At 34.2% G+C, this 26,712-nt stretch overlaps 2 protein-coding genes and 1 non-coding gene across 3 annotated transcripts; 2 read left to right on the top strand and 1 right to left on the bottom strand.

Annotated features, from left to right (window-relative positions):
- The first annotated feature begins 599 nt into the window (after positions 1 to 599).
- On the top strand, positions 600 to 14,153 carry LOC107491808 (piezo-type mechanosensitive ion channel homolog). The gene is made up of 21 exons (XM_021126260.2): positions 600 to 669; positions 790 to 870; positions 1,250 to 1,409; positions 1,493 to 1,650; positions 2,062 to 2,218; positions 2,335 to 2,521; positions 3,548 to 3,666; positions 4,458 to 4,542; positions 5,094 to 5,312; positions 5,398 to 5,572; positions 6,323 to 6,451; positions 6,797 to 6,970; positions 7,090 to 7,293; positions 7,482 to 8,990; positions 9,199 to 11,672; positions 11,767 to 12,162; positions 12,253 to 12,411; positions 12,590 to 13,096; positions 13,176 to 13,314; positions 13,425 to 13,569; positions 13,666 to 14,153. Exons 1-21 carry the CDS (start codon positions 621 to 623, stop codon positions 13,802 to 13,804), a joined length of 7,365 nt encoding a protein of 2,454 aa, XP_020981919.1. The 5' UTR covers positions 600 to 620; the 3' UTR covers positions 13,805 to 14,153.
- A 664-nt stretch (positions 14,154 to 14,817) lies between these two features.
- Positions 14,818 to 14,899, top strand: TRNAS-UGA (transfer RNA serine (anticodon UGA)). The gene has a single exon. It is a non-coding gene; the product is annotated as a tRNA-Ser (tRNA).
- A 9,571-nt stretch (positions 14,900 to 24,470) lies between these two features.
- Positions 24,471 to 25,474, bottom strand: LOC107491807 (protein FANTASTIC FOUR 1-like). The gene has a single exon (XM_016112728.3). It carries the CDS (start codon positions 25,410 to 25,412, stop codon positions 24,471 to 24,473), a length of 942 nt encoding a protein of 313 aa, XP_015968214.3. The 5' UTR covers positions 25,413 to 25,474.
- Between the last annotated feature and the right edge of the window lie 1,238 nt (positions 25,475 to 26,712).

The raw sequence follows: 26,712 nt of genomic DNA, 5'->3' as shown, positions 1-26,712 counted from the left end.
ATGTGAGTGTAAATTATTACTAATTAAATATTAAAAAATTAATAATATTTACAGTATTTTTCAAATTTGACCAAAGTATAATTTTTTTAAAAAAATTATTAATAGTATAAAAAGTTAAAAACACATGAATTGACTTAAGAGGATACCCCGCTACTATATACTTGCATTCCATATATAGTATCCATGCCAATTGCCATGTTTCGCTCATGCCAATGCCACCATGCACGTTCTGTAACAACAACTATGAAAGTAATTAAAGCTTATAAGAAGCCAGAATACCAATATTGCCCTTCATTTCTACGAATTGCGTTGGCTCCCTCCAATCCATGAGCAAAACAGAAAGTCAGAAACTCAACGCAGTTTTGGCTGAGAGCAACGATTCAACAAAATCGCACATTTCGAAGAAGACGCTTCATGTTTGCGCGCGCGTCTCAGCGCCGTTCCTCCTCGATCTTCGTTACCATCGCTTTCACATTCTATATCGAATCTCTTTAATTTGCCGACTTGCATGATCCGGCGTCGTTTTTTTCCATTTCCTTTCATGATCGCAGCGCCTTTTGTTAATACGTTGCCATGAGAAGCAGCGAGAGCTTCCATTTTATTCATTACTTTCTCTCATCATGGCGAGGTTCATCCCCGGGTTCGCATTACCTATGCTCCTTCTAACAGGTTTCATTCTTACATTTGTTCATTAATTCCTTGCATTGTGATTTTAGTTACTTACATACACTTGCACAAACCCTCATAGTAGTGATCCTTTGTAATTTCTTTTCTGTGATTCATATGCAGCTTCTTTACTTAACTGGAGTCTCATATCTTTGCTTAATTTGTTAGCATTCCTTTTCATTCAGTACACTGCGCCTAGAAAGGGTGAGAAGTTAGCTGGCTCTGACCTTTGCATTAATTTTTGCGAATTTACTCTCAATTTGTTATTATTCTGCTTCTATAATTTCATATTTTGGATAAATATAGGAATATTCTATAGTATAGATGAAGTGTCATTAATTTGTCACAGGAATACAAGGTTATAGGATCTTGTCATTTTAGAGTGAATGAATAATAGAGAAGAAAATGTTAGTCAATTAATGTAGTATATTAGTTTTGGCTTAGTTGTTCATAACATTTGATCACTTGAGGATTGTTATGGTTTATTTATTTATTTATTTACTAATTTCTGAGCATTTCATATACAAATTTAATTGTTATCATGTTTTCAACTTCTCAAACAAGATAACTGTCCTGCAAATAGGCACTCGTTTCCATTCACAATATTCAATATCGCGGTCCATCCTTATACTGTCGTCTTTGACACTACTATCACATGCCATATTTCACATTGTTTTGACCATTGAGGGAGATCGGTGGAGTACTGCCGATGCTCAATGGGCTCGGTTAATTGGATTAATAAGGTAATTTGAACTTTCTAAAATTTCTCGTCAGTGTTGCAGCATTCAGAAAACAGTACAAAATGATGTATGAAATGGATTTGCAGAGTGCATTCTTGGAGGTCATTGCCCCAAGAGTACTTCTTGGTCATGCAAGCATTAATGACCTTTCTTTCTCTATTTGAGATCTATGGAAATCGCGTTGGTCAAGATGCATGGAGAGATTTTCATTCTGGAGATCTATGTTCTTATTTGCTGCTGATAGGTTTGTCATAGAACTTCTTTGTACCCTACCTGTTAATATAAAGAGGGTGTTCTGCTTATTTTTGTTGAATGGGAAGTAATATGTATCATTATTGATCTACATAGGAGCTTGTTGTACTCTTGATTGTGTTTTTAGTTTTTTCCCCTTTCAATGTTTTGGTCTCCTTTATCTATTATTTCTAACGCTAAGATAAGGTGTGCCTTACAGCTAGTACCAAACAAAGATTATGACAAAAGCTCTTGCTATTTCTCTCGTAAAGTGCTCAGGAGTTTAATATTTTCTTATAGTTATTATTCCTTTTATTTTTTCCTTTTGACACAAATAATATATGCACAATAGAATAACCATAATAAACTTATTTGCTGTGTCTATGGAATAATTATAACATGGATGCTGATCTCTGGGTTGCAGGATCTCATCTCAGGGCCTTGTGCTTCTTACTGTTGCCAGCTATACAACTAATTGCTGGGATTAGTCATGCGTCTTGGGTTTCTTTCCCTTTTTTCATTTGTATTAGTATAGGGCTAGTTGATTGGTCATGGAGGAGCAATTATTTAGGTATCTTTTGGTAAGCTCCCCCTTCCCTAAACAAGGGGAAAGAAATGATGATATGTATTGTGTATCTTTTTGTTGTAGGATTGAAATTTTATTGGTTCGCTGATTCAGGGTTTTATGAACTTGAAGGTGGTGGAGATTCCTTTTCTTTTATGCTGGCTTCAATATCATCATGATGTACATATACCAACTTCCTGTTGAGCTCCCCGAGACATTAAGGTTGATTCTTTTCCACTTTGGACTGTTCAAACTTACCGCAAAATCAGAATGGTCAGAAGTTTGCTCAGGTCTATCACTTCTACTTTTCTACATTATGGTAAGCATATAGACTGCTTGCATAGCATAATTCTATTGCTGAAAAAAAGTCAGTATGTAACATGATGGGGAAAACAAAAAATTATTTACCGTGGTGCTGGGGGCCTTTTGTTTTTGGGTGAGGGATAATACGAGTGTCTGGATTCTTCTGCCGATGTTTGCTTCATTTTCAGATATTTGCATATAAATAGAAGAGAAATGCTAAGGGGCCAACATTTTAGTGTAAAAAAGGGAGAATTAGCTATTCTTTGTTTAAATGTAAGACAAAAATAAGGAAAAAATGTTGGTCACCTAACATTTTTCTAAGTGGAATTTCCAAATCAATGTAAACCAAATTAGTTTGTTGTAAGATTGGCTATTCGTAATTTTTTTTAGTGGGGGACAAAAGAAGAATTTTGTTAAGACAAAGAGAAAGATAATAACAAGAGTTCTTTATAGAAAGTAAAGCAAAAAACGATTTATTTATAAACGATAACTTTTCAATATCATCTAGCACATGTGAAAGAGAAAGTGCTCTATAAACTATCCATTATACGGGATCTTCTACCTTCATCAATAGAGGTGATCACTTCTTTGCTTTATATCAATTAGCAAAGCTGGCTGGTATTATTCCTCTGATTTAGGTTTGATCCGACTGTCTTATTTACAAATACTGGCCAGTCTCTAGCTTAAACACCGAATAGCGCAGAATCTAGATTGAGTAAAAAAAATTTAAATCCTTCTCTAAAAATCATGATGATATATATGTGATTATGTAGAGAAACCTATCTGGCTTGAACACACTATACACCTGTGTTGCTTTTTAATTTACGTAATCTTAATCTTGATCATGTTGCTTTCTTGCGGCAAATGTCTAGAGGAAGGAAATGCATTGGTTACATATTGCATATTCTAGTTGTTCTTGAGGTCTTGTGTGACACTTAACAGATATGGGAACTCTTGAAAGTAATTGGTCTAAAATTCTTATTTCTTTTTTGAAGCTTTTGTTTGGTTTGGTTCACCAGTCTTCAATTCTCCATTGTTCCAGCTATCCTGGATTAGAAGTGAGCTAGCTGAACTAGAAATCATCACATCAACAAGAGAAAGCAGTGACTTGACTGAGCAACTTCTTCCTAAAATGAATTCTCAGTTTGTTCACGAGTCAAGGTAATTAAGAAAGGGCAGCATCCTCATTTGCTTACTTTCTTACTTTTCTTTTCCTTGTGCCCTGAAAAAAAATGAAGTTCTAAACTCAGCAATTTCTATTTTCTAGTCCAAGGACCTCAATATGTTTGTTTGTTTCCCCTTATTATTCATGTAATAGTTCACCTAAGTTCCTCTGATGAGATGAAACCTACAATATTAACAAGATAATGTGACATCAGCATATCTTGCTTTGTATATATGTAGATGATTCTTATTTGGAAATTTTATTTTTAAAAAAATTATTTATAATTTTCGGATATCTAAGAATAACTCAAATATTTTATACAGAGATTTACACAAATTTCTTGTGTCTCAACGATGGAGACTAATTTATATAGGCACTGAGCGAAATGAAGCGATATAAAAAATATAATGTAAATAAATAAACATAACTTGTAAATATAACACTGTATCTATATAGATTCAATCGGACATATTATTCCTCTTTCTTGGATTTGAAGTTTCTCATGTAGCAGATGCTTGAGTTGAATTCTTTTGTCAAATTGATCATTTATTATGTAAACTTTTCCCCCTTGTTGTCCAGTTATCATGCCTTGTTATCTTGAATTCCTTTTCAAATTGATTACTTATTACTTTGGTTATGTTACACATCTCTGTTTGTAATATTTCCAAATAGAACACTAGAGTAGTGACTCGGTGTCCTCATCCAGTTGACTGCTTTTTGAACCCTTTACTTTTGATTGATGGAAGCTCATTAATACTCTCTTCTTGGTTTTGTAATTCTCTAACAGGTCTGGAGCAAAGCATATGAATTTCTTGTTGCAAGGAGCTATTTCTCAGTCGTTTTTTATTAACTTTTTAACATATGGTTTTCCGGTACTGCTGCCACATCCATTTTTACTGAATTTTATTTCCTCTCTCATCAATAAATCATTTATAATGAAAACCCAGTACAGAATTTTTTTGTCCAATGTTTGGTCACGTATCACATATACAACTATGAAGTGACAATTTGTTCTTAACTATGGATAATCATTCAACATAACGTATATTGAATAATTTTTTTTCGAAATAATTTTTTACAAAACCTACTATTACATTTGACGATTATACATTGTAAATCATGCCTATAAAATTTTATATCAGTCCAAAATCATGTTACATATCTTTTTATAAATCAAAATTGACGAAAATATAAAAGTTTAAAATGTTCATAAATATGAATTGTTATATTATAAAAATTGGGCACAAAATGATCTTCATGATAAGAGTGCCTCATGAATGCTAAGTTCATGGAAGATATTAGCACATGAACCATCCAAAATTCTTTAATGGTCTCTTGTGAGCCCTCTGCTACCTTTCCGTCATCCTTGTTGCAACAAATATTTTGTAAGTTGATGAATTGCATTGATTGACACACGTGGCAGATTTCCTTGCTGGCTCTAACATATTGGGGTTTCCACTTTGCAAGTCTGTGCTCATTTGGATTACTTGCTTATGTGGGATATGTATTGTACGCTTTCCCTTCCATGTTACGGCTGCACCAACTGAATGCTGTGCTTCTCGTTTTCATTCTTCTATGGGCAGCTAGCACGTATATTTTCAATGTAGCATTCAATGTATCAAGTGATCACAAAGTATGGAAGGTACATTTTGCAGAAGACTTTTGGAGGTCTTACTTTAATGTTAAAATCTTTTGAATAAGATCTTCTGGTGCTTAACTAATTGCAGGATATGGAAATATGGGAAACTATAGGCTTGTGGCATTACTCCACCCCAGGATACTATTTGCTAGCCCAGTTTGGTCTAGGTTTTCTTGTTGCTTTATGTGATCTAGTGAACAGTTCAGTGTTGTTGTGCATTACTGATCAGGGACAGTTAACAACTCAAGAATCCGTTGTGGAAGGTGAGAGAACTAGGTAGTCTGAGAAGATGTTGCATGATACTTAGTGCTCTACCATACTATTCCTTGTTAGTGAACTGATATGAAATGAAGAATACAATTACCGTTGCTAAATCTACTCTATTTCTATGATTGTACAAAATATGTACAATAAATAGGAGCATCAACATTTGGTTGTGTTGCCTGGCAAAAAAGTGTCTCACTGCCCTTGGGTGGATTGATGAATATATCTAAAACAATGAAAGTTGATTTCTGGATTGACTTTCAATATAATGGTTTCACAAAGGAATCAGCTAGAAATTAAAGTATGCTTTATGATATCGGCATATTTATTTGGAACATTGTTTCATCAAAATCTTGATTTATATTTTTATTATTTGGTTGTATCTGTTCTTTATAAAATCCAAATAAAAATTGCAACTGAAAATAGAAAATTGAATTTTATTGAAAAAATGATATTTCAATGAAAAATGTTATTATATATGATAATTGTTAAATAATATTGCCACGTAAATCTTTTTTTTTTTTTATTGTGGCACCCTTGTCTATGTAAAGTCATAGCAACATGAGCTGCTAATTTTTGCCTTTAATCACAAACAAGAGAATTTGAAAGATGTACTTTACTTTTTGCTCATGTATTCTGCAATCTTTTACCAGACATTTCTCTAATACAAAATGCTACCTTGGACCGTATGTATCTGGGATAAAAATTCTTACTGTTTGTTCATTGCTATATTGTTGTCAAATTTCTAGAGGAAGAGGATGCTGCAATATTAATATTGGCTACAATAGTTTGGGGACTACGCAAGTGCTCACATGTTATAATACTAATATTGATATTTCTCATAGCAATAAGGCCTGGTCTCATCCACACTGTGTATAGTAAGTTTGATATCTTTCATTGCCTCCTTAGTTCTCTACGTTAATAGTTTATTACCATGATGCTAATACAGAAATGTTCTAATTGCACCCTTTACATTTTAGATCAACCATCAGTGTATAGTGTTTGACAATATTAGTGAACACTATCCCACTTGTTTAAATAACTCAAGTTTTCTGATCAAGTGCATACCAGAATTATGTGGCTCTTCCTTGTTCAAGAATTGTGTGAAGACTGGATAATCTTACAAGAAGTCATAATTAAATTTAAACTTTCCTTAAACGTTGTCTTTAGAGTAGTTTGCAGGTATCCTAATTTACTAACAACTTACTTTTCCTTTCATGCAGTGGTTTTCTTTTTAATTTATCTCTTGAGCGAAACAATAAATAGTCAATTACGCCAAGCTATTATCCTTTTATGCGAGGCGCACTTTGCAATTCAATTCATTCTTCAACTTGATCTGATCGCCAAAACTTTGGATCAGAATGGTTCATACTCTCTTCAGATTCTCTCAAAATTAGGTAAATGTTTTTATGTAAGAACTGCCTTGTTTTTCATGTGGTGCAAATGTAAATTTTATCTTGCATTTGACGAAGTTATTCCATTTTTTATTTTGTCATTCTTCTCGTGACTGTTTCAGGCTTGGTTACTGATATCCATTCGCTGGATCTCTTCAAAATATCAACTCTTGCTTTCTTTTGTGCAATACACAATCATGGGCTCCAAACACTCATTTTATTTTCAGCCATTGTACAGCAGACATCTTGCCCTCCTTTCGGGTTTAGCATCTTGAGAGCTGGCTTGATGAATCCTGTAAATTTATCCAGTTGTACTCTGAGATCTGGTGAGAACTAGCGAACATACTCCAGTTAACCATTATTTCCATGCCATCTTATTCTGATGAATAATTTCATGTTATCCTAGTTCATACTTAACCTTCTGACACTTACTGATTTCATGTAAGTTATATATTTGCCGGAAGCATCCCAGCACTTCATGCCAATATTCTAACCATACTATTGGATTATGCAGAGGCAATAAGGATATCGTATTTGAACGTCATAAGAAAAAAATCCCTCTGTGTTTATCGGGCTTGTGGCAAATACGTTGCCTTTCTGACAGTTCTCTTCAGCGTATACCTTTGCACACCCAACTATGCTTCGTTTGGTTATTTGTTCTTTCTTCTACTGTGGATAAGTGGAAGACAACTTTTGGGACAAACAACAAAGCATCTTTGGTTTCCTATGAAAGTGTATTCTGTAACGGTCTTTGTTTGTATTTACTGCATTGGTGTATTTTCCAGCTCTAAGATTTTGTTTCCCGGTGTTGTCAATCTTCAAACTGCATTTGGCTACAACCCTGCAGCTTCAATGTTGCGAAACATCTTCGAATCCTTGGCTATATTGATTGTGATGCAACTATATAGCTACGAAAGGCGGAGGAGTAAACGTTTGGGATTAAGTGGCTATAATGCACAAAGAGTAGGGAATTTCACTTTTACTAGACGTCTTTTGGTTCGGCATGCCGATAAAATCTTATCTCTGGCTTTGTTTTATGCATCACTCACACCTATAAGTGCATTTGGTTTCCTGTATCTTGTTGGATTGGTTAACTATTCAAGGTTACCAAAGTCTTCTCAGATCCCTGCAAAAGTATTTCTAGTTTATTCAGGATTCCTTGCAATGGTTGAATATCTTTTCCAGATATGGGGAGCTCAAGCGCATTCATGGGTATCATTATTTATGGGCTTACAGTTGTATAAGCCTGGTTTTAAAGGTTTAGAATCAGGGCTAAGGGGAAAGGTTGTGGTAATTGTAGCATGTATACTTCAATACAATGTTTTTCGTTGGTTGGAGAGGACGCCACATTTTAATGGAAACAGAGAAGAATGGGATGAGCCTTGTCCTCTATTCAACATAGTAGATATACCTACTGAACCTATTCCATGTACCCCTAGAAGCAACCTATTGGAAAACCCTACATCAACAATTAAACAGGTTGCAAGAAGTCATTCATGGCCGAAAGTGAACTCTGCATTATCCCAAGGGCAAGGGCAAGGGCAAGATTCAGGAAATGAAAGAGACAGTGTCAAAAAAGTTCAACATATTCATTTCTGGGAGAGTTCTAAGGATAGCTTCAAGTGGAATAGAAAGCGAATTCTTTTTTTGAGAAAAGAGAGATTGGAGATGCAGAAGACTGTGTTAAAAGTATGTCTGAAGTTCTGGATAGAGAACATCTTCAATTTATTTGGTCTTGAAATCAACATGATTGCTTTGCTTCTTGCAAGTTTTGCAGTGTTGAACGCCATCTCCTTGCTCTACATAGCATCACTTGCTGCTTGTGTTCTTTTAAATCGTTTAGTTATTAAAAAACTATGGCATGTTTTCGTTTTTCTATTTGCTACCATTATCACTGTTGAATACTTGGCTATCTGGATGCACCTGGCTTTTTTGAACTACCAGACTAAAGGACAAGTGCCATGCCATGACTGTTGGAGGGTATCAAATATATATTTCAGCTTCTGCAATAAGTGCTGGCTAGGTATCTCTCGATTAATGCATGTTTTTGTACTGATAATGATTGGTATCATACTATTATTTATATATCTTTTTGATAATGTCCATCACATATAACCAATCTGAGACTGAGTTTGATAGCCAAATATTAGTAACTCAGAACTAGTATTTTTAGCATTTATCATATGACAAATTTCCCACAAAATAGCTTATGTTAAATGCATTTAATGCAGGAATCATTGTTGACGATCCCCGTATGCTTATCAGCTATTATGGAGTTTTCATGCTTTCATGTTTGAAATTCCGTGCTGATCATTCATCTACTCTCACTGGGTTGGATATGTATAGAAAGATGCTCTCTCAATGGAAGTCTGCATCTATACTAAATGATCTCTCATTTGAAACAAAAGCATATTGGACATTTCTTGACCACCTGAGGCTTTATGGTTACTGTCACTTACTAGATTTTGTTCTTTCATTAGTTTTGATTACAGGAACTCTTGAATATGATGTTCTGCATCTTGGCTACCTTGGTTTTGCTCTGGCTTTCCTCCGAAAGAGGATGAAAATACTAAAGAAGGGAAATTTAATTTTTAGATTTTTGAGGATGTATAATTTTCTGGTTATTGTCTTGTCTCTTGCATATCAATCTCCCTTATTTGGTCACCTTAGAAAGATAACATACGGTTCCATTACAATAGAGAGCATCAGTGAACTGGTTGGGTTTCACAAGTATGATTATGGGTTTCGAATTACATCAAGATCAGCATTAGTGGAAATCGTCATATTCATGTTGGTATCACTACAATCATACATGTTTTCATTCCCAGAATTCGATTATGTTCCAAAGTACCTTGAGAAAGAGCAGATTGGTGCAATAGTTCAACAGCAGGAAAAGAAAGCTGCCTGCAAGACAGCTCAGTTGCGGCACAAACAGAGAACTGAAGAAATGAAGCATCTCCGAAGCTTGCAGGTAGAAAAGATGAAATCGGAGATGTCAAACCTTCAACATCATAATTTGAGCACTGAAGCTAACTGTAGTAATACTTCTCTCGATTATGATGGCTTACGAGAGAGAGGCAATTCTTCTCTCGATAATAATAGGGACAATGAATTGAAGAAGGACATCAGTCTCAGTAATGAGCCAGCAGACCCCTTTGACATGAATGAATCTTTAACTAGTGAAAAATATCCAAGTCGATTGGGACCAGAATCTTGGAAACAGCCAGTGAGTACTCCTCGTGGAACTTATGACGTAAAGGAAAGAGCTAATGGCAGTGATTATTTTTATTCTGATAGGAGTCGTTATAAAATTCCAGTCAGGAAAAATGCTTTACTTTCAGCTGTACATCTCTTAGGTAGTGGGGTATCTCAAGTGCAGTCTCTTGGAAACTTGGCAGTTAACAGTTTACTGAACTATTTGAAGATAGAACACGAAGAACTTGAATCTAACAATGATTCTTCGGAGGATGAGGAATATTATGAAATTGAGAATTTGAATCTGGGAGCGGAACCTCTAGAAGCTACAATGTCCACACACACTATTTATGAACATACAATGCCAGATAGTGCTTGGCTTCGAATTGGTATTATTCTTCGTCACTTTTGGTCCCGAATGAGGTCAAATAATGACGTTGTCTGCTATTGCTGTTTCATTTTATTATATCTATGGTACTTCAGTTTGCTTTCTGTGGTCTATCTAGCAGCTCTCTTCTTATATGCTCTCTGTCAAAATACTGGCCCCAGTTACAGATTTTGGGTTGTCATCCTCATTTATACAGAGGTCTGCATTTTGCTTCAATATTTATATCGAATCATCACTGAACACTGTCAGTTTGAATTCCCTGTGAGCTTACTTCAACAATTAGGATTTCCAGTGAGAAAAATAACATCATCTTTTGTGACAAGCAACTTACCTTTCTTTCTGGTATATATATTCACCCTCTTGCAAACCTCCCTAACTGTGAAGAATGGTGGCTGGACAATTGCTGTGGATAGCAGATTCTATAAGAGAATAAATCAGAGCTACATAGAGGAGTTAAAGGGATCCTCCTTCCATGTTAGATTACTGAGATTATTGTTACCTTTGAAAAATGCGATGAAACTATTAACCAGACGACTCTGTAGGTATTGGAGATCAGTAACATCAGGTGCAGAAACACCTCCTTACTTTGTGCAGTTGTCTATGGAAGTTATCTCATGGCCCAGAGATGGAATTCAGCCAAAGAGAATTGAATCAAGAATGAATAAGTTGCTGAAGATCTTGCATTACAGGAGATGCAGAGAGGAGAAGCTTTTTAAGTTGCACTCAGCAAGTAGGGTTCGCATTCAGAGCATTGAAAAGAGTGAAGAGTGTGAAAATGTGTGTCATGTTGTTTTTGAGGTAATATATGCCTCCCCTCCAATTGAATTTGTTGCTGAAGAATGGTACAGTTCATTGACTCCAGCTGCAGATGTTTCCGATGAGATACAGAAAGCTCAACACGATGGTATTTTTAATGAAATTGGTTTTCCGTATCGGGTAGTTTCCATCATTGGTGGTGGGAAAAGGGAAATTGATCTGTATGCCTATATTTTTGGAGCTGATTTGGTTGTTTTCTTCTTAGTTGCTATTTTTTATCAGTTAATTATGAAAGCTAATAGTGAGTTTCTTGAAGTCTATCAGCTTGAAGATCAGTTCCCAGAAGATTTTGTTTTAGTTTTGATGGTATTTTTTTCATTGGAAGTCACCTTTTTCAGTCTTTCATGTTTATATAAATTCACTTCTATCTATTCACTCAGGGAACGAACTTAACCTGCAGGTTGTCTTTTTCTTGATCGTGCTTGATCGCATCATATACCTATGTTCATTTGCAACAGTGAAGGTTATTTTGTATTTATTCAACCTTGTTCTCTTCACATATTCAGTCACAAAATATGCCTGGGACATGGATCCTTTGCACAGATATGCTGGAAGACTAGCACTTCGTGCCATTTATTTCACAAAAGCAATTTCTCTGGTTTTGCAAGCAATGCAAATCCATATTGGTGTTCCACACAAAAGCACCTTGTACAGGCAGTTTTTGACCAGTAATGTTTCCCGGATTAACTTTTTTGGCTTTCGACTCTATCGTGCTCTACCTTTTCTTTATGAATTGAGATGCGTGCTAGATTGGTCTTGTACGACGACATCTCTGACCATGTATGACTGGCTGAAGGTATGTCCTCATCATTCTTAGCTAACTTACATTCCCTTTAAGCAGATGCATTCCTTTCCTCATTTTATCTGATTCTTGCTTTCTTTCTAGCTGGAAGATATTCATGCTAGCTTGTTTCTTGTCAAATGTGACGTGGATTTGAATAGATCCACTCATCAACAAGGACAAAAGCAATCAAAAATGACAAAGTTCTGTAATGGGATATGTCTATTCTGGGTTTTATTGTGCGTCATATGGGCTCCTATGCTGGTACCAAACTTATTATGAATCTCTCTCTCTCTCTCTCTCTCTCTCTCTCTCTCTCTCTCTCTCTCTGGGATTGAATTTGAATGTGAAAAATACTCAACTAAGTAAACTTCGTTGTTTACTTGAAACAATTCAACCTAGAGAGTGCAATATTGATTTAAGTGTTTTGTTTTTTGGACAGATGTATAGCAGCGGCAACCCAACAAACATTGCCAACCCAATCAAAGATGCTAGTGCCCGGCTTGATATACAGACAATAACTGGAAGGTTAACATTGTTCGAGACAACCTTATGCGAGAAGATATCTTGGGAAAATATTGAAGGACGTGATACTTTGGATCCTCTGGGTCTCCTTAGTGCGTACAATGAGAAAGACATCCAATTAATTTGCTGCCAATCAGATGCTAGTACTGTGTGGCTTGTTCCACCTGTTGTGAAGGCCAGATTCATAAAGTCCATCAGGTGGAACATGGACATCACTTTCTCCTGGCAATTTACCAGAGATAGACCCAGAGGAAAAGAACTAGTGAAATATGAAATACCCATAATGTATGAGGATCTTCCAGATAATTCAGAAGTGATTAATGTTTTTAATGGTACCTCCAACAGTTTCACAGTATTCAATATCTACCCCAGATATTTTCGGGTCACAGGCTCAGGGGACGTGCGTTCTCTTGATCAACAGTCGGTATGTATGTAAATATTACCTAATCTAACTTGCTAGATTTATTTGCTTTTGGATCATAATGAAGATAAGGTTTTTGCAGGAGGAGGTTAGTGCAGATCTTGTTCTCAACCGGGGGAATCCAGAGTGGTGGTCTTTTTATGATATTGATATCTCAGATAGACACGGATGTGGAGAGTTCCCAGGACCAATAGCCATAATCGTATCTGAAGAAACCCCCCGTAAGCTCAACTTAAATTTAATTGTATTTACCTATATATATAGTCCATGCAAGCAATATTTGATCACTAATACCAATTTATGTTCTCCGATGATCCTATTGCTTCTTTAGAGGGCATTATCGGAGATACTCTCAGCAAGTTCAGCATTTGGGGACTGTACATTACCTTTGTGCTTGCGGTTGGACGTTTTATCAGATTACAGTGTTCAGACTTGCGAATGAGAATTCCTTTCGAGAACCTGCCTTCATGTGAGAGGTGCCCATTTTTGCCAATGAACCTCTGTATCCTTCTGATGAATGTTCAAACATATATATGAGGACTTACACGAAGTGCATATATAAATTGATGCAGGTTGATGGCAATATGTGAAGATATATATGCTGCAAGAGCCGCAGGAGATCTTGATGTGGAAGAGGTTCTGTATTGGACACTTGTTAAAATTTACCGCACGCCACACATGCTTTTGGGGTATACTCAGCCTGACTACTAGTTCTAGATTCTTGCAAGAGTTGTCACATCTTAAATGTCATGGACATCAACTCCATAGCAATTCAAACACCAAGCATGAGGAGCACATGCGTGAAAAAAAAGGCTGCTTCACCATGTCCATATGAATCTCGAGTTCGCCCTGGGATTCCATGATTATTACTGATTATGAGTGTGCTTTACTGCTTTTGGTTCTATGGGTATTGCTTTGCTTGCTTGCTTAGTTCAACAATAACTAAAGCTCGCATACAACAAGCTTGTCTATAGTTAATGTAATGTGAAATTTTGGGTGGTTCCTTCCAAGTTGCGTCCCTTAAATTATGGGGGTGTATGCCATATCATATTTTTCTTTCACTGAGTACCAAAATAAGTAAATAACTACTGCAGTTCATGAATAGAAAGGAAACATAAAAGACAATTATCACGTGCTGCCACTTTTTTGTTTTATATCCACATAATTTAATATCATTAAAATTACATATTATTGTAATTTTTAGTTTTTTACACGATTCCAAGGACCAAGGATCTTACAAGTTGCATTAGTAAAGAACTAGGGATATTGCGGAAAGGGAACTCTAACCTAAGAAACTGCACCAACAGAGCTAGCTGAGTAAGTTGTCATTGATGTTACGAGAACTTTAGTTCGAATATTACTTTAAATTTTGTATTTTTCACCTAGAATAAAGTTATATTTAACTTTTGTTATCATCTTGATATTGTCTAGAAATAATTTTTATTTCATCAATCTTCGAGAAGAAACCATACTACATTGAACAGAACTTTGCTCAATGTGAAAAATAAAATTAGAATAAAAAAGTATTGCGTTATTTAGCAGAAAATAAAATGTTCAACGCTAAAAGATATTACTTAAATATTAAACGAACTTCTAACCTGTCTTTTCTCTTAGAGATTTTCTTCGCATATAAACCGTGCATGCATGTTTTTGAGAGCAATAAGCTCATTTCGTTGTGATAGATAATTTATAAATAATGTTACAAATTAAAATCATCATTCAATGTCGATATGTCCGAGTGGTTAAGGAGACAGACTTGAAATCTGTTGGGCTACGCCCGCGCAGGTTCGAACCCTGCTGTCGACGTTTTTTAATTTTTTTTAATTAAAAAAAACATTAGAAATAAATGGACTGAATATTTTTTAATTTTTTTTGTTTTTTTAATAAAAAAATTCAACGTAATAAAGTGAAACATTAGAAATAGAAATAAATGGATTGAATATAAAAACTAACAAAAGAAGATAAAAATTAAATTATTTTATTGTTATCTCTAGTATTTTTATAATAACAAAAAAATCAATACTAGTCTACTTGCATTTTTTTTTTATGGTGAACATCTATTAAACTCTCAAATTCAATGTATCTAAGATGAATTTGCTAAAATTAGATAATTACACGCATCACACCTGCTAAGTAAAGTCATAATAAAAAAAATAAGTGGTAAATATATTCAACATTCTTTTTACACGCAAACATTATCTTGCTGGTTAATCGCTCCTAGCCTACTCAGTCTTTTTATCTATTTTTTTTTTTACTAACTCTTTTGTGCAAATATTACAGTCAGAAATATTTTCGAAGGATGTAACGAGTTACAACTTCACTAAAACTATTGGAAATACTTAGTTCCACCAAGAGTGAAATTATTTATTAATAAATGGACTGAATATAAAAACTAATAAAAGAAGATAAAATAAAATTATTTTATTGTTATCTCTAGTATTTCTATAATAACAAAAAAAATCAATACTAGTCCACTTCTTGTAGTTTTAGATTGAGTTATTGATAATTTCTTTTGCTCCCGATTTTTTATTTTAAAATATTTTTCATTTTCTTTTCATTTATATGTATTAGATAATTGTAAAAAAACATATCAACTATTTTTTGTGCATCTTTTTTTTATGGTGAACATCTATCAAACTCTCAAATTCAATGTATCTAAGATGAATTTGCTAAAATTAGATAATTACACGCACCACACCTGCTAAGTAAAGTCATAATAAAAAAAATAAGTGGTGAATATATTCAACATTCTTTTTACACGCAAACATTATCTTGCTGGTTAATCGCTCCTAGCCTACTCAATCTTTTTTTAGTATTAACTCTGCCTACCAATACAAACCAAATAAATAATTTCACTCTTGGTGGAACTAAGTATTTCCAATAGTTTTAGTGAAGTTGTAACTCGTTACATCCTTCGAAAATATTTCTGACTGTAACATTTGCACAAAAGAGTTAGTAAAAAAATACATTCTTTATTAAACTTTCATACAACTCTATTCTCAATGCATTTGTTAGTTTAATCGGACTTAAATTATCATGTAGTTAATTAACCAATTCTAGTTCTCATTGGTGTAACTCTCACCTCTATTGAAAATTTTAAATCTACTCTAAACCATCCCAAAACCCACAGTCTCCTATGACAGATCCTCTTTAGTTTAAAACAGAAAAAAATCTCGAGTTTTTATATAATACGTAAACATTATCTTACTGGTTAATCACTTCTAGCCTACTCAGTCTTTTCCTGGTATTAACTCTGCCTACCAATACAAATCAAACAAACAATTCCACTCTTGGTGGAACTAAGCATTTACAATAATTTTAGTGAAGTTGTAACTTGTTACAACCTCCCAAAATATTCTTATTGCAACATTTGCACAAAAGAGTTAGTAAAAAAAACACATTCTTTATCAAACTTTCATACAACTCTATTCTCAATGTCATTTGTTAGTTTAACCGGTCTTAAATTATCATGTAATTGATTAACCAATTCTAACTCCCATCAGTGTAACTCTCACTTTTATTGAAAATTCCAAATCTACTCTAAGTCATTCTAGAACCCATAGTTCCCTGTGACATATCTTCTTTGATTTGAAACAAAAAAAATCTCGGGAACCAATCTTTCAAAAAATTACATTGTAACCAAACATCCTCCTAAAATCGAATCCTTCTTACGTCACCTATCTCCACCAATAAGCCAGCAATTATTTTTTCCTCACATGTTGTTCCTTAATCTGTAACTGACAAATATTTTTTCATGGGTTGCTTCTGTAACACTCTCACTATCAGAATGTCACGCTTCCGGCTGCGCTACTCTGATAGCAAGAAATTTTACGACGACTTCATATACTTAATAATAAAATAGGAGTCTTTGACTCGAAATCTTATCATTACTCTTTTTGAAAACCGGAAAAAGAATACTAAAAGTCAATGCAAAACAAGCATATATCTGTACAAAACTTCTTACTCGAGTAACTTATACATATTATATACGTACAAATCATACAACTCCTATCCCTCTTACATAATATAATATTGATAACGAGGGGTAAGTAAATAAAAACTAAATAGCATTATCAACTAAGCGAAATGCAATACAACCCTTCATGAGCTTTTCATCCGTCTTCTGAAAAGATAAAGCTGTAGGGGGGTGAGAACCTAACCACACGGTCTCACCACAGAGTTTCAGAATTGTCATAATAAGATATTCAAAGAGAAATCTACTTTTTTAAGCTTAGTGATTATTGTTCGTCCTTTGAATCTTTTAAAAATCAACAACTAGTCATCTAAAAACCCTTTTCGAAAATCAATATTTAAATATCCAGAAATCCAAAACATTTTTTTCTTATAAGAAAATCTTAATCAGAAACCAACCACGCAATCAATCAATACAATCATCAATTCAGCACCAAAGCTCATTCCCAAAAGTAGCACACCAGGACAAACACAGGCAAAACAGACAAGGAAAGTACAGGTTTAGGTAGTAGTTACAGTGTAAGGTCCCACATCAGTTGGGGAGGGGAACGAAGCATGCCTTATAAGGGTGTGGATACCTCTCCCTAACATGACGCATTTTGACGAGTGAGTGTGGGGGGCTTTGGCTATTATCCTTATTGTCAAAGGCAAAATCGTGAGACCTTGTGTGCCAAAGCAGACAATATCGTGCTAGCGGGTGGTCTGGGCTGTTACAAATGGTATCAGAGTCGGAGCCCAGATCGATGTGCCAGCGAGGGTGCTGAGCTCCCTTAGGGGGGTGGATTGTAAGGTTCAACATCAGTTGGGGTGGGGAACGAAGCATGCCTTATAAGGGTGTGGATACCTCTCCCTAGCATGACACGTTTTGACGAGTGAGTGTGGGGGGGCTTTGGCTATTATCCCTATCATCAAAGATAAAACCGTGTGGCCTTGTGTGCCAAAGCGGACAATATCGTGCTAGCGGGTGGTCTGGGCTGTTACATACAGCAAATAGTTCAGGTAACAGTTAATAATAGTTTAACAATTAGGCAAACCAAAACAAATTCAAACCCAAGCAAAGCATACAAATGCATATGATGCATGTCTGTCCTATGGCTAATGAGCTCATCTGTCGGTTATACAGCCAACCCGACAAGTCCGATTTGCTAAACCCTTGGACTGTCCTCCGACGCGCATCCACATGAGTCTATGCATAGCTTTTTCTCATATATACATATATCAAATCGCTCAATGGGGGTACCATTCTCGAGAATTTATAAGTGCCTGGTCACCCTTACATCGTAGGGTCAACAAAGTATCGAGTCTCAACCTGGAGTGGCAAGCCACTGCATCTACCCAGGAAAATTCGTGTCTAAGATACTTCAAATTCATAAGCCATATGCATAACTCATTCAACATTCATCAATATCTAAGTCATTCTCAATATCATCATCATTCGTCAATCCATATCTCGTTTCCAAATTCATTCAAAAATCATATTTCAAAGTCAATTCTCATCATCCTTCTTTCCATTCCGTTCATCAACAATCCCAATTCAAAACATAATTCTTTCTTTGATAAATAAATCAATCTTAAAACATATAATGTTTAAAACTAAATCTTTTTAAATAATTGCTTCAAACAAAACTTCTAATTTTATAAAATTTCGACAACATCTCCTCTAAAACTCGGACTCTGCCACCCTTTTTGGGTCCATCCAAACATTCCTCAAACCCTTTCTCAACCATTTCCAAATCTCAATCATTTTTCAACATTCAACCAATTTTAATATCAAATTATTTTCAAATTCAACCATTTCCAATAATAAATCTTTTTCAAAATTAAACCAGCTCAAATATTAAATCATTTATAAAATCAAACTAATTCAAAATTAAACCGCTTCCAAAATTAATTCATTTTCATAACTCAAATCATTTCCAAAGCCAATTCATTTACATTATCAAAATAACTTCAAAACCAAGAAAACAACTTTTCATAATAATCAACTAAATAACTTTTCAAACTAATTTCTTGTTACAATCATACACCACTCAAGCAATCAAGCAATCAGTTATTCAATCCAGCAAACAACCACATTTATAAGACAATCATAATCACAGACATATGTTTCTCACATTAATATCTAATTATAACAACTCTATAAGATAAAATAAATTTTAAGAAAACTCCTACCTCAATTATTCGCAATCCGCATAACAAACGCATTGAATTCCTTTTTCCCTCGACTCATCACAACGGCAGCCACAACTGCAGTTCCAAACCACTTTTGCAGCAATCACAACTACTCCAATCGCAACAAGAAATAACTTGAACTCAATCAAATAGCAAATAGCATCACAAAACCTCAGCCACATAAAATAGAACAACAACTAAAAGAGTTTCAGAGCAAGAACAACTTACTGTCCCAACAAGGAACTAAGTACAGCGCAGCCGCAGCTCTAGCGATTAACTCCGGCAAGCTTCAACAGCGGCGACTTCAACCAGTAGCAAAAAAACTCACTGCGACAACATCATCAAACATATACGACTTAAGCGATGACCCTTACGGTAACAAGAATTTCAACAGACAAGGAAAGAAATTTGAAACAAGGCTAAAGCTTACCAAGAAGATGGCGGCTCCGACACTCGAAAAAACAAAACTCGGCATAAACAAACCAGAGTCAGAACCCCAAACTGGAGTGGGATGGGGTTTGGCAGCTGCAGGGGCGTCCTCTGGCAACTGCAGTCATGGTTTTCCGGCGCCATTCAGTGAGCAGAACAGCACAGCAACGGCAACTTCCACCCCCGTTATGTCCCCTCCTCCGGCAACAAACTCCCGCAGCAAGGACAACCGAGCTCCACACCAACAACGGCGGATCTAAAGACGATGACACACGGTGGTTGCAGCGTCATTCAAGCTTCAACGATGACAGACCCAGCTTCGATGGCGACAGCTCGGGGACTCCACGAACGGTGACGACAGTGCCGGCGCGGACCCTCGACGGCAGCGGCTTGGTGGCGAGCTAACGCGGTCCCATCTCTCTTTTGCCCTTGCTCGCATCTTTCTCTCTCTTCGGCGCCGCTCTCCCTCAACTGGTTCTTCGACGGTGATGGCGACACATCTTCAATGACAGTTATGCCTCTCTTTTTCCGATGCGGCTGGGCGGCAACACGGCGACATGGCGAGCAGCAGCGACGGCGAGGGACAACTCTCCTTCCTCTTCTCCCTTTCTTCTTCCCATTCACTCCTCTCCTTTCTTTCTTTCTTCCTTCTTCTTCTCTATTTTTTCCCCTTTCTCCTTTTTTTCTGATTTCTTTTTCTTTCTTACGGGGGTGTGTGTGTAAGGGAAAGGAATGGCGGTGGGTGAGTAGCGGTGAGGCGGTGGCTAGGTTAGATTAGGGTTAGCATAGTTTAGGTAATTTTAATAAAATTAGGGTATAACGTATAAATTTAAAATATAGTTTAATCTTTTAAAATTACTTTAAAAACATTACTTGATTTTTAATCAAGTATTCTAATCTAAAATTAGAGATAATATAATTTATTTTCTTTGTTTATATAAATTAAAGTATTAAATTCTAAAATCTCAATTATTTAAACTAAATCATATAAAATTTTTAATCTTTTACAACTGTTTAGTTGTATAATTTAAATATAAAAAATTATTTAATAATTATGAAATCAAGTAAAATTTTTAATTTAATTATCAAAACTTGATTTAATTATTTTTAATAAAATAATTTCTAAAAAATTAAGTCTTTGATAAATAAATAAATTAAAATTAACTCACAATAATATTTTTTGAAAATTCTGGATCTTACAGCCTCTATTAGGTTGTGCTTGGTTAACAATATCTTATTGGAATTCAAATTATTACATGAGCATACCACGTTCTTCCATAACAGATAATTCTCCTTATAAAAATGCGACCACCACTTAAATAAAAGACATGTGTTACGAATCACTGCATCTTCGACTCCTAATCCACCTAATTTTTTTGGAACCTGCACCACTTCCCATCTAACCAATGTCATACCATTCATATCATCCTCCTTACTCTATAGGAATATTCTCTACAATGAAATCAACTTTTCTGCAACAGCCTTTGGCATCTTATACAAACTCAAGTAGTATATCGGCAAGCTATTTAAGACTGATTTGATAAGAACTAACTTACCAGCTGTATTGAGTACCTTAGCTTTCTATAAGCTGAGCTTCTTTTCTACTTTATCTATGATTGAATTTCAGGTCTTAACCAACCTTTGAGTTTGCTCCTAATGCGATATCAAGATACTTAACTAGAATAGTATCCTCTTTACAACCCAGTAAAGCCACACATACTCTACACCCATTGCTGCTCGCAATTAACCAGGATCAAACTGAATTTATCAAAAAATTAATACTTAACCTCGAGATCACCTCAAAGCATCGCAGAAGCCTCTTGTAATTTTTGATAATCTCTTCCTCAAATGGGTAGAATAATATAGTGTTATCTACAAATTGAAGATAGTATAACTTTATATTATCCCTCCCAACTAGTAGAGAGAATATACGTCCATTTTTAACTGCCTCACCCACTATTTTATGTAGCACATTAATAACAAGAACAAATAAAAAAAGGAGACTGTAGATCTCCTTGTCTCAAACTCAATTCTCTCTTAAAAGATTTAGATAATGAATCATTTATCAATACAGATATAGAAGTTGTGCCAATACACTCCATAACTCACTTTCTCTATCTCCTACCAAAATTCATCTTTTGTAACTCAATATCCACAAAATTCCATTTGACCTTATCATATTCCTTCTAAAAATTTAACTTGATTATTGCCATTTTTTTCTCAGCTTAAACCATTGTACAATTTCACATGTAATAAGTGTTCGATCAATTATTTTGATTCATTATACCCTCCCATCATTCATATCACTATAAAACCAAGTCAATGTTCTTTCAAAGTTGGAATCATTACTCATTATATCACATCTCACAAATTCAGCACTTCCTTCAATTCCTTCATAATCTGCTTGATACGTTACATGTTTTTAGTGATTCGATTTTGAATGAACATTACTTCACTCATTCAAAAATATTTATGAAATTACCAACCTACCCCTCTCCTCTCCTTCCTTCCTTTCCACTTCTACCACCACCTCAGCTGTCTAATCTCGACATTTTTTCAAATTTTTTTTCTGTGTAAGCACTACATCGATGTCCACATGCTTTTTTACCGTCTCTTTCCTTGATTGTTTTTGGCTAGGCCCTACTTCACCCTCATGCTCCAAATTAACTTCCTTCACTAACACATCCAATTCACTAGTACTTATTGTGATATGGATTTATTCGTTAATCACATCCATGACACAAGTATTAAGTTGCACACATCTAACACTAAATGAAATGCACGATTCCATCGCTTTATTATTTCCCCCTCTTTTCCTCTTAATATGCTAAAAATGTCAAATGACCAAGCATGCAATAAAATTCCAAAACATTCTAACTAAACATTCTAACTATACTCTACGGGTTTCACTTTGCTCCATTTCCTCCTATTTTCATATACTATCAAAGAATTGCAAAAAGGTATTTATTTTAAATGTGTACGCCTCTTCCGCATTCAACATAAAATCAAAAGTCAGAAGAGGTTTATAAGCTCCTAGCTTTCGTATTTAAACTACTTGAGGCATGTTCTTCCCAATTATTTTCTTCAATTTATTATAATTAATAGCTTTTGTCGTTCTGTCTATTAGATTTTTCTAACCAGTTGATAGATTCTCCTTTGTCACTAATACTTTTACCTTCTTTGTCTATCTATTTTCATGCGAATCTTTTGTTCTTTTTTTTCTCTACCAAATTCTTCCTTCTTTGAAGCTAATGATTTACAGTTCTCCGATGTTGCCTCCTTCCTGTACCAGTTTTCTATTTTTTTCTTCCGTCAATTTTCTGTACTTTGTCTGTCCTATCAACACAATCTTTTCTCTCAATCTTCTATGATGTATTTTTGTAATAGCTTTTAGGATTCTTTTCTTCATTGTGAAGAAAGATTCGTTTTCTAAACGCTAGTACTCTTTTTATTTTAAATTCTAGAATCTTTTATTTGTTCCGTAGTTCTATCCGCCCTGAATTTTCCATATTAATCAATGTCAATGATTATTATAAATTAAATTTGGTTAGTATAGTAGAATCTTTGATTTAGATCTTTCTATTATATTTTTTTCAAATTTTTCACATCAAAGCATAGTTGATTGAAAATGCCTATATACTTGATTGTTGATTGAATATAATTTTAATTAAGTAACCCACATTATTTGACCAATACTTGTTAGAATATCAACAAAATCAAAAAAATATAAAAAAATAAAAAAATTTAATATAATTTATTAAAATATTATTCTATAATTAGCGTACTCATTAACGTACTTTTGCTTTATATATGGATAAGAACCTTATGATCAAGTGAAACATCAATATGATACTTTTCTTAAATTATTCTTTTCTTTTTCTAAACCCTTTTCTAAATTATTCTTTTTTTTTTCTAAACTCTTTATACTAACATAATAATACTTACTAATCAAAGGGAGCAAAGTTGAGATAACTTATCAATGATTAAAATAATCATCAATAATTAACTTAAGAAGCTTAGTATACTGGTATCAATTAAAATTCATGATATTATTAGTAAAAATAGAGCAATGAAGGTTTGGATATAATTCTGACTTGGCTTGTGTTAATTAAGGGAGAATGATCCTAGTTTGAACTTTACATGGTCTAAACTTTATAGTAATCAACAAAATGAAACTAAAATGACTATTTTCTTTGTTTGGTTTTATGATTTTTCTTTGTTTTGTTTCTCTCTAACATAAAACTAAAAGCTTCAAAATGATAAATACATGAGAATATGAATGGGTGCATATGATGTGGGATGGTCATCAAAACATTAAAGTAAAGCTAATGGAAGGAAATTAAACCACCGCACACCGACTGAATAATGAATGAATCTTGTTTTATTTTTATTTATTATGATTACCACAAACGTTAGCATTTTGTGAGTGATAGTAGATATTTTCTTTCTTCACACACTAACCGATACAACAACACATACACACACTGCTTCTGCCACTATCTTCTAAATTATTCTTCATCATTCTGGTTTTCATCATTAATTTCCATGCATGGATGCTTCCTTCTCTGCTTTTGTCCCTTAGCTTTGGATCCGTATCAAAATTGTGCCTGTAGCCACCACCTGTCCTATATATCTTATTTTAACAATATTTCCCTGAAAAACATATGCCGAATGAACAAATTATTTTTGTAATCAACTTTAACTAAGTCTTCTTTCTTCTTCTTATTATGTCCCAATAAACTAGTGAATCAACATAGTTAAACTCGGTTACTAAAATAATTTGATAATATAAGATCACCGTTTCTCACACAATGCTTATTCCACACAATTGCAGGTGTTGATGCCGGTGATCATGATGGTGATTCATATTCATGTTCACGTTCATATTCACCATCTCGTGACACCTCCTCAACTCATTTCCATATCTACTCCGTTGATCATCTTTTCCATTTGCAATTATTACTTCTTGTTCATGTTCATGTTCATATTCATATTCCTCTTGCTCTTCGTCTTTGTCTTCGTCTTCGTCTTCGTCTTTGTCGTAATAAACAGCTTCGTCTTCTTCGTGATAAGCAGCATGTTCATATTCGTCTTCGTCTTCGTTTTCGTCTTCGTCTTCGTCCTCGTCTTCGTCGTGATAAGCAGCATCATATGCGGCTTGTTCTTGTTCTTCTTCAAAGAGAGTACGGTCAGGAATGCGGTGTAATATCAACCGTCCATCCTGCCGACATGCGTGAAGGATCTCCTGCCGTTGAATTCTAACTTGTGTGAGTTCTAACCTGCCGTCCTTCCTCGCGGGACGGAGAAAGAAACTCGGTTGTCCGTTGCGGTTCAGTGACGTCAAAGGCGGTGGAAATGACCTACTCACCTTCGAATTCCTCCCCCCTCGGCTCTCTTTCCGGTCCATATTATTCCTCCTCCAATCCGAAACATCAGCATCATGATTCTCGTCATGGATCAATTCTTGTTCCTGTTGATGATCACAGATGAGGCGCCTCACGTTTGAACTCTCGAATCCAAGACTTTCTGTGCATGATGTCATTCCATTGTCATCAAATCCAATGGCGGTGGATGGAGAAGAATAATAATGATGGCTCATTAACATGGCTGATTCCACAACATTGGGAGGCCTCTTGGGTTGTTCATCATGGTTAGGGAGAGTGAGGAGACCTAACCCTGGCGATTGATGGTGATGCTGTTGAAGCTTCAAGTGAATGTTCTTGTTTTTTAGAAAAGTATTGATCATGGTAATAGGTAAAAGAAGAAGAAGAGACAAATAGAAAAAGAACAAAAATGTGGGAGAAATTTGCTCCAGTGTCATGAGATCAGATGAGAACATATATATAAATAGAACTGAAATTTGTTGTTGGGAACAATGGGGAATAGAAATGAGAAGAAAGAGATGGAACAGTCTTTTAATAGAGAGAGCAAACGGTGCCGGGTCCCACGTTTGACTTATTCATGTATCTTCCATCCATCTCTTTCTCTTACTTTTACTCTCTCTGAGTCCACCACCTTCACTACAAACACCATGTTGCCATCATGTTACAATTAACTATTACTTTATTAAATAATATATTTAAAAATATATAGAATAACTAAATTATCAAATAATTTCACAAGTTATAATTCAAATAATATAAGGTGTGTTTGGCAAATTTATTGGATATAGAAAAAATACGGTTAGACTTTTTAAAAGTTTTAATTTTTAGTTTATTTATGAACGTAGAAGTAATTTTGCATTCAAAATCACATTTACAAAAAACAATTATTTTAAATTTTTGTGTTTCACCAACGGACTTTTAACCATCAATATTCAATTTTTATTTACCTTACGATGCAAATTCAGGTGTAATCGACTTCACCTGACTTTTCACTTTATCTTATACCAATTTTATTCTTTATGCATGTTGTTGTATTATTTATGAAATTCTTATTATTTTTGTTTATATGAACTATTATTTATTATTTTATTTTTTATTAATTATTTCTTTGATATTATACACTTTTTTTTATAATATAATATATTGATCCTATTAAGAAAGTAAATTAAACAAAAAAATTAATTGTAAATAATAATAATAAAAAATTATAACATACTAAAAAAAGTACTAAAAGTACTAAAAATATACTATATAAAAAATATCATAAAATTTTTTTTGATTTATTTCAATTATTACCAAAATAAATATTTAATTTTTTTATTATTCTTAGTACTCTCTAAAATTTATATTTTGTTAGTTTTAATTAAAAATATATTTTACCAATTTTTATATATTATTTTTATTTTAGTATATAAATATTAATTTTATTATAAAATCAATTAATAAGATCTATTTAAATATCTAAATTAAAATAATAAGATAATATTAAAAAATTATCTAAGTTGATGTTTATTTTAGTAATTTTTATCTAAAAGTGATTTTGAATAGTTTAATCCAAATAAAATTTATTTTATTATCATTTTGATATAAAAATTGTCAAACATAAATCACCTTAATACAAACTTATTTTATATCAAAATCAAATTTTTAAAATCAATTTTA

The sequence above is a fragment of the Arachis duranensis genome, chromosome 6 (assembly GCF_000817695.3).
Source record: "Arachis duranensis cultivar V14167 chromosome 6, aradu.V14167.gnm2.J7QH, whole genome shotgun sequence".
NCBI lineage: Eukaryota > Viridiplantae > Streptophyta > Magnoliopsida > Fabales > Fabaceae > Arachis > Arachis duranensis.
The sequence above is the reverse complement of the archived record's forward strand: the minus strand, read 5'-3'. Positions and strand labels throughout refer to the sequence as shown.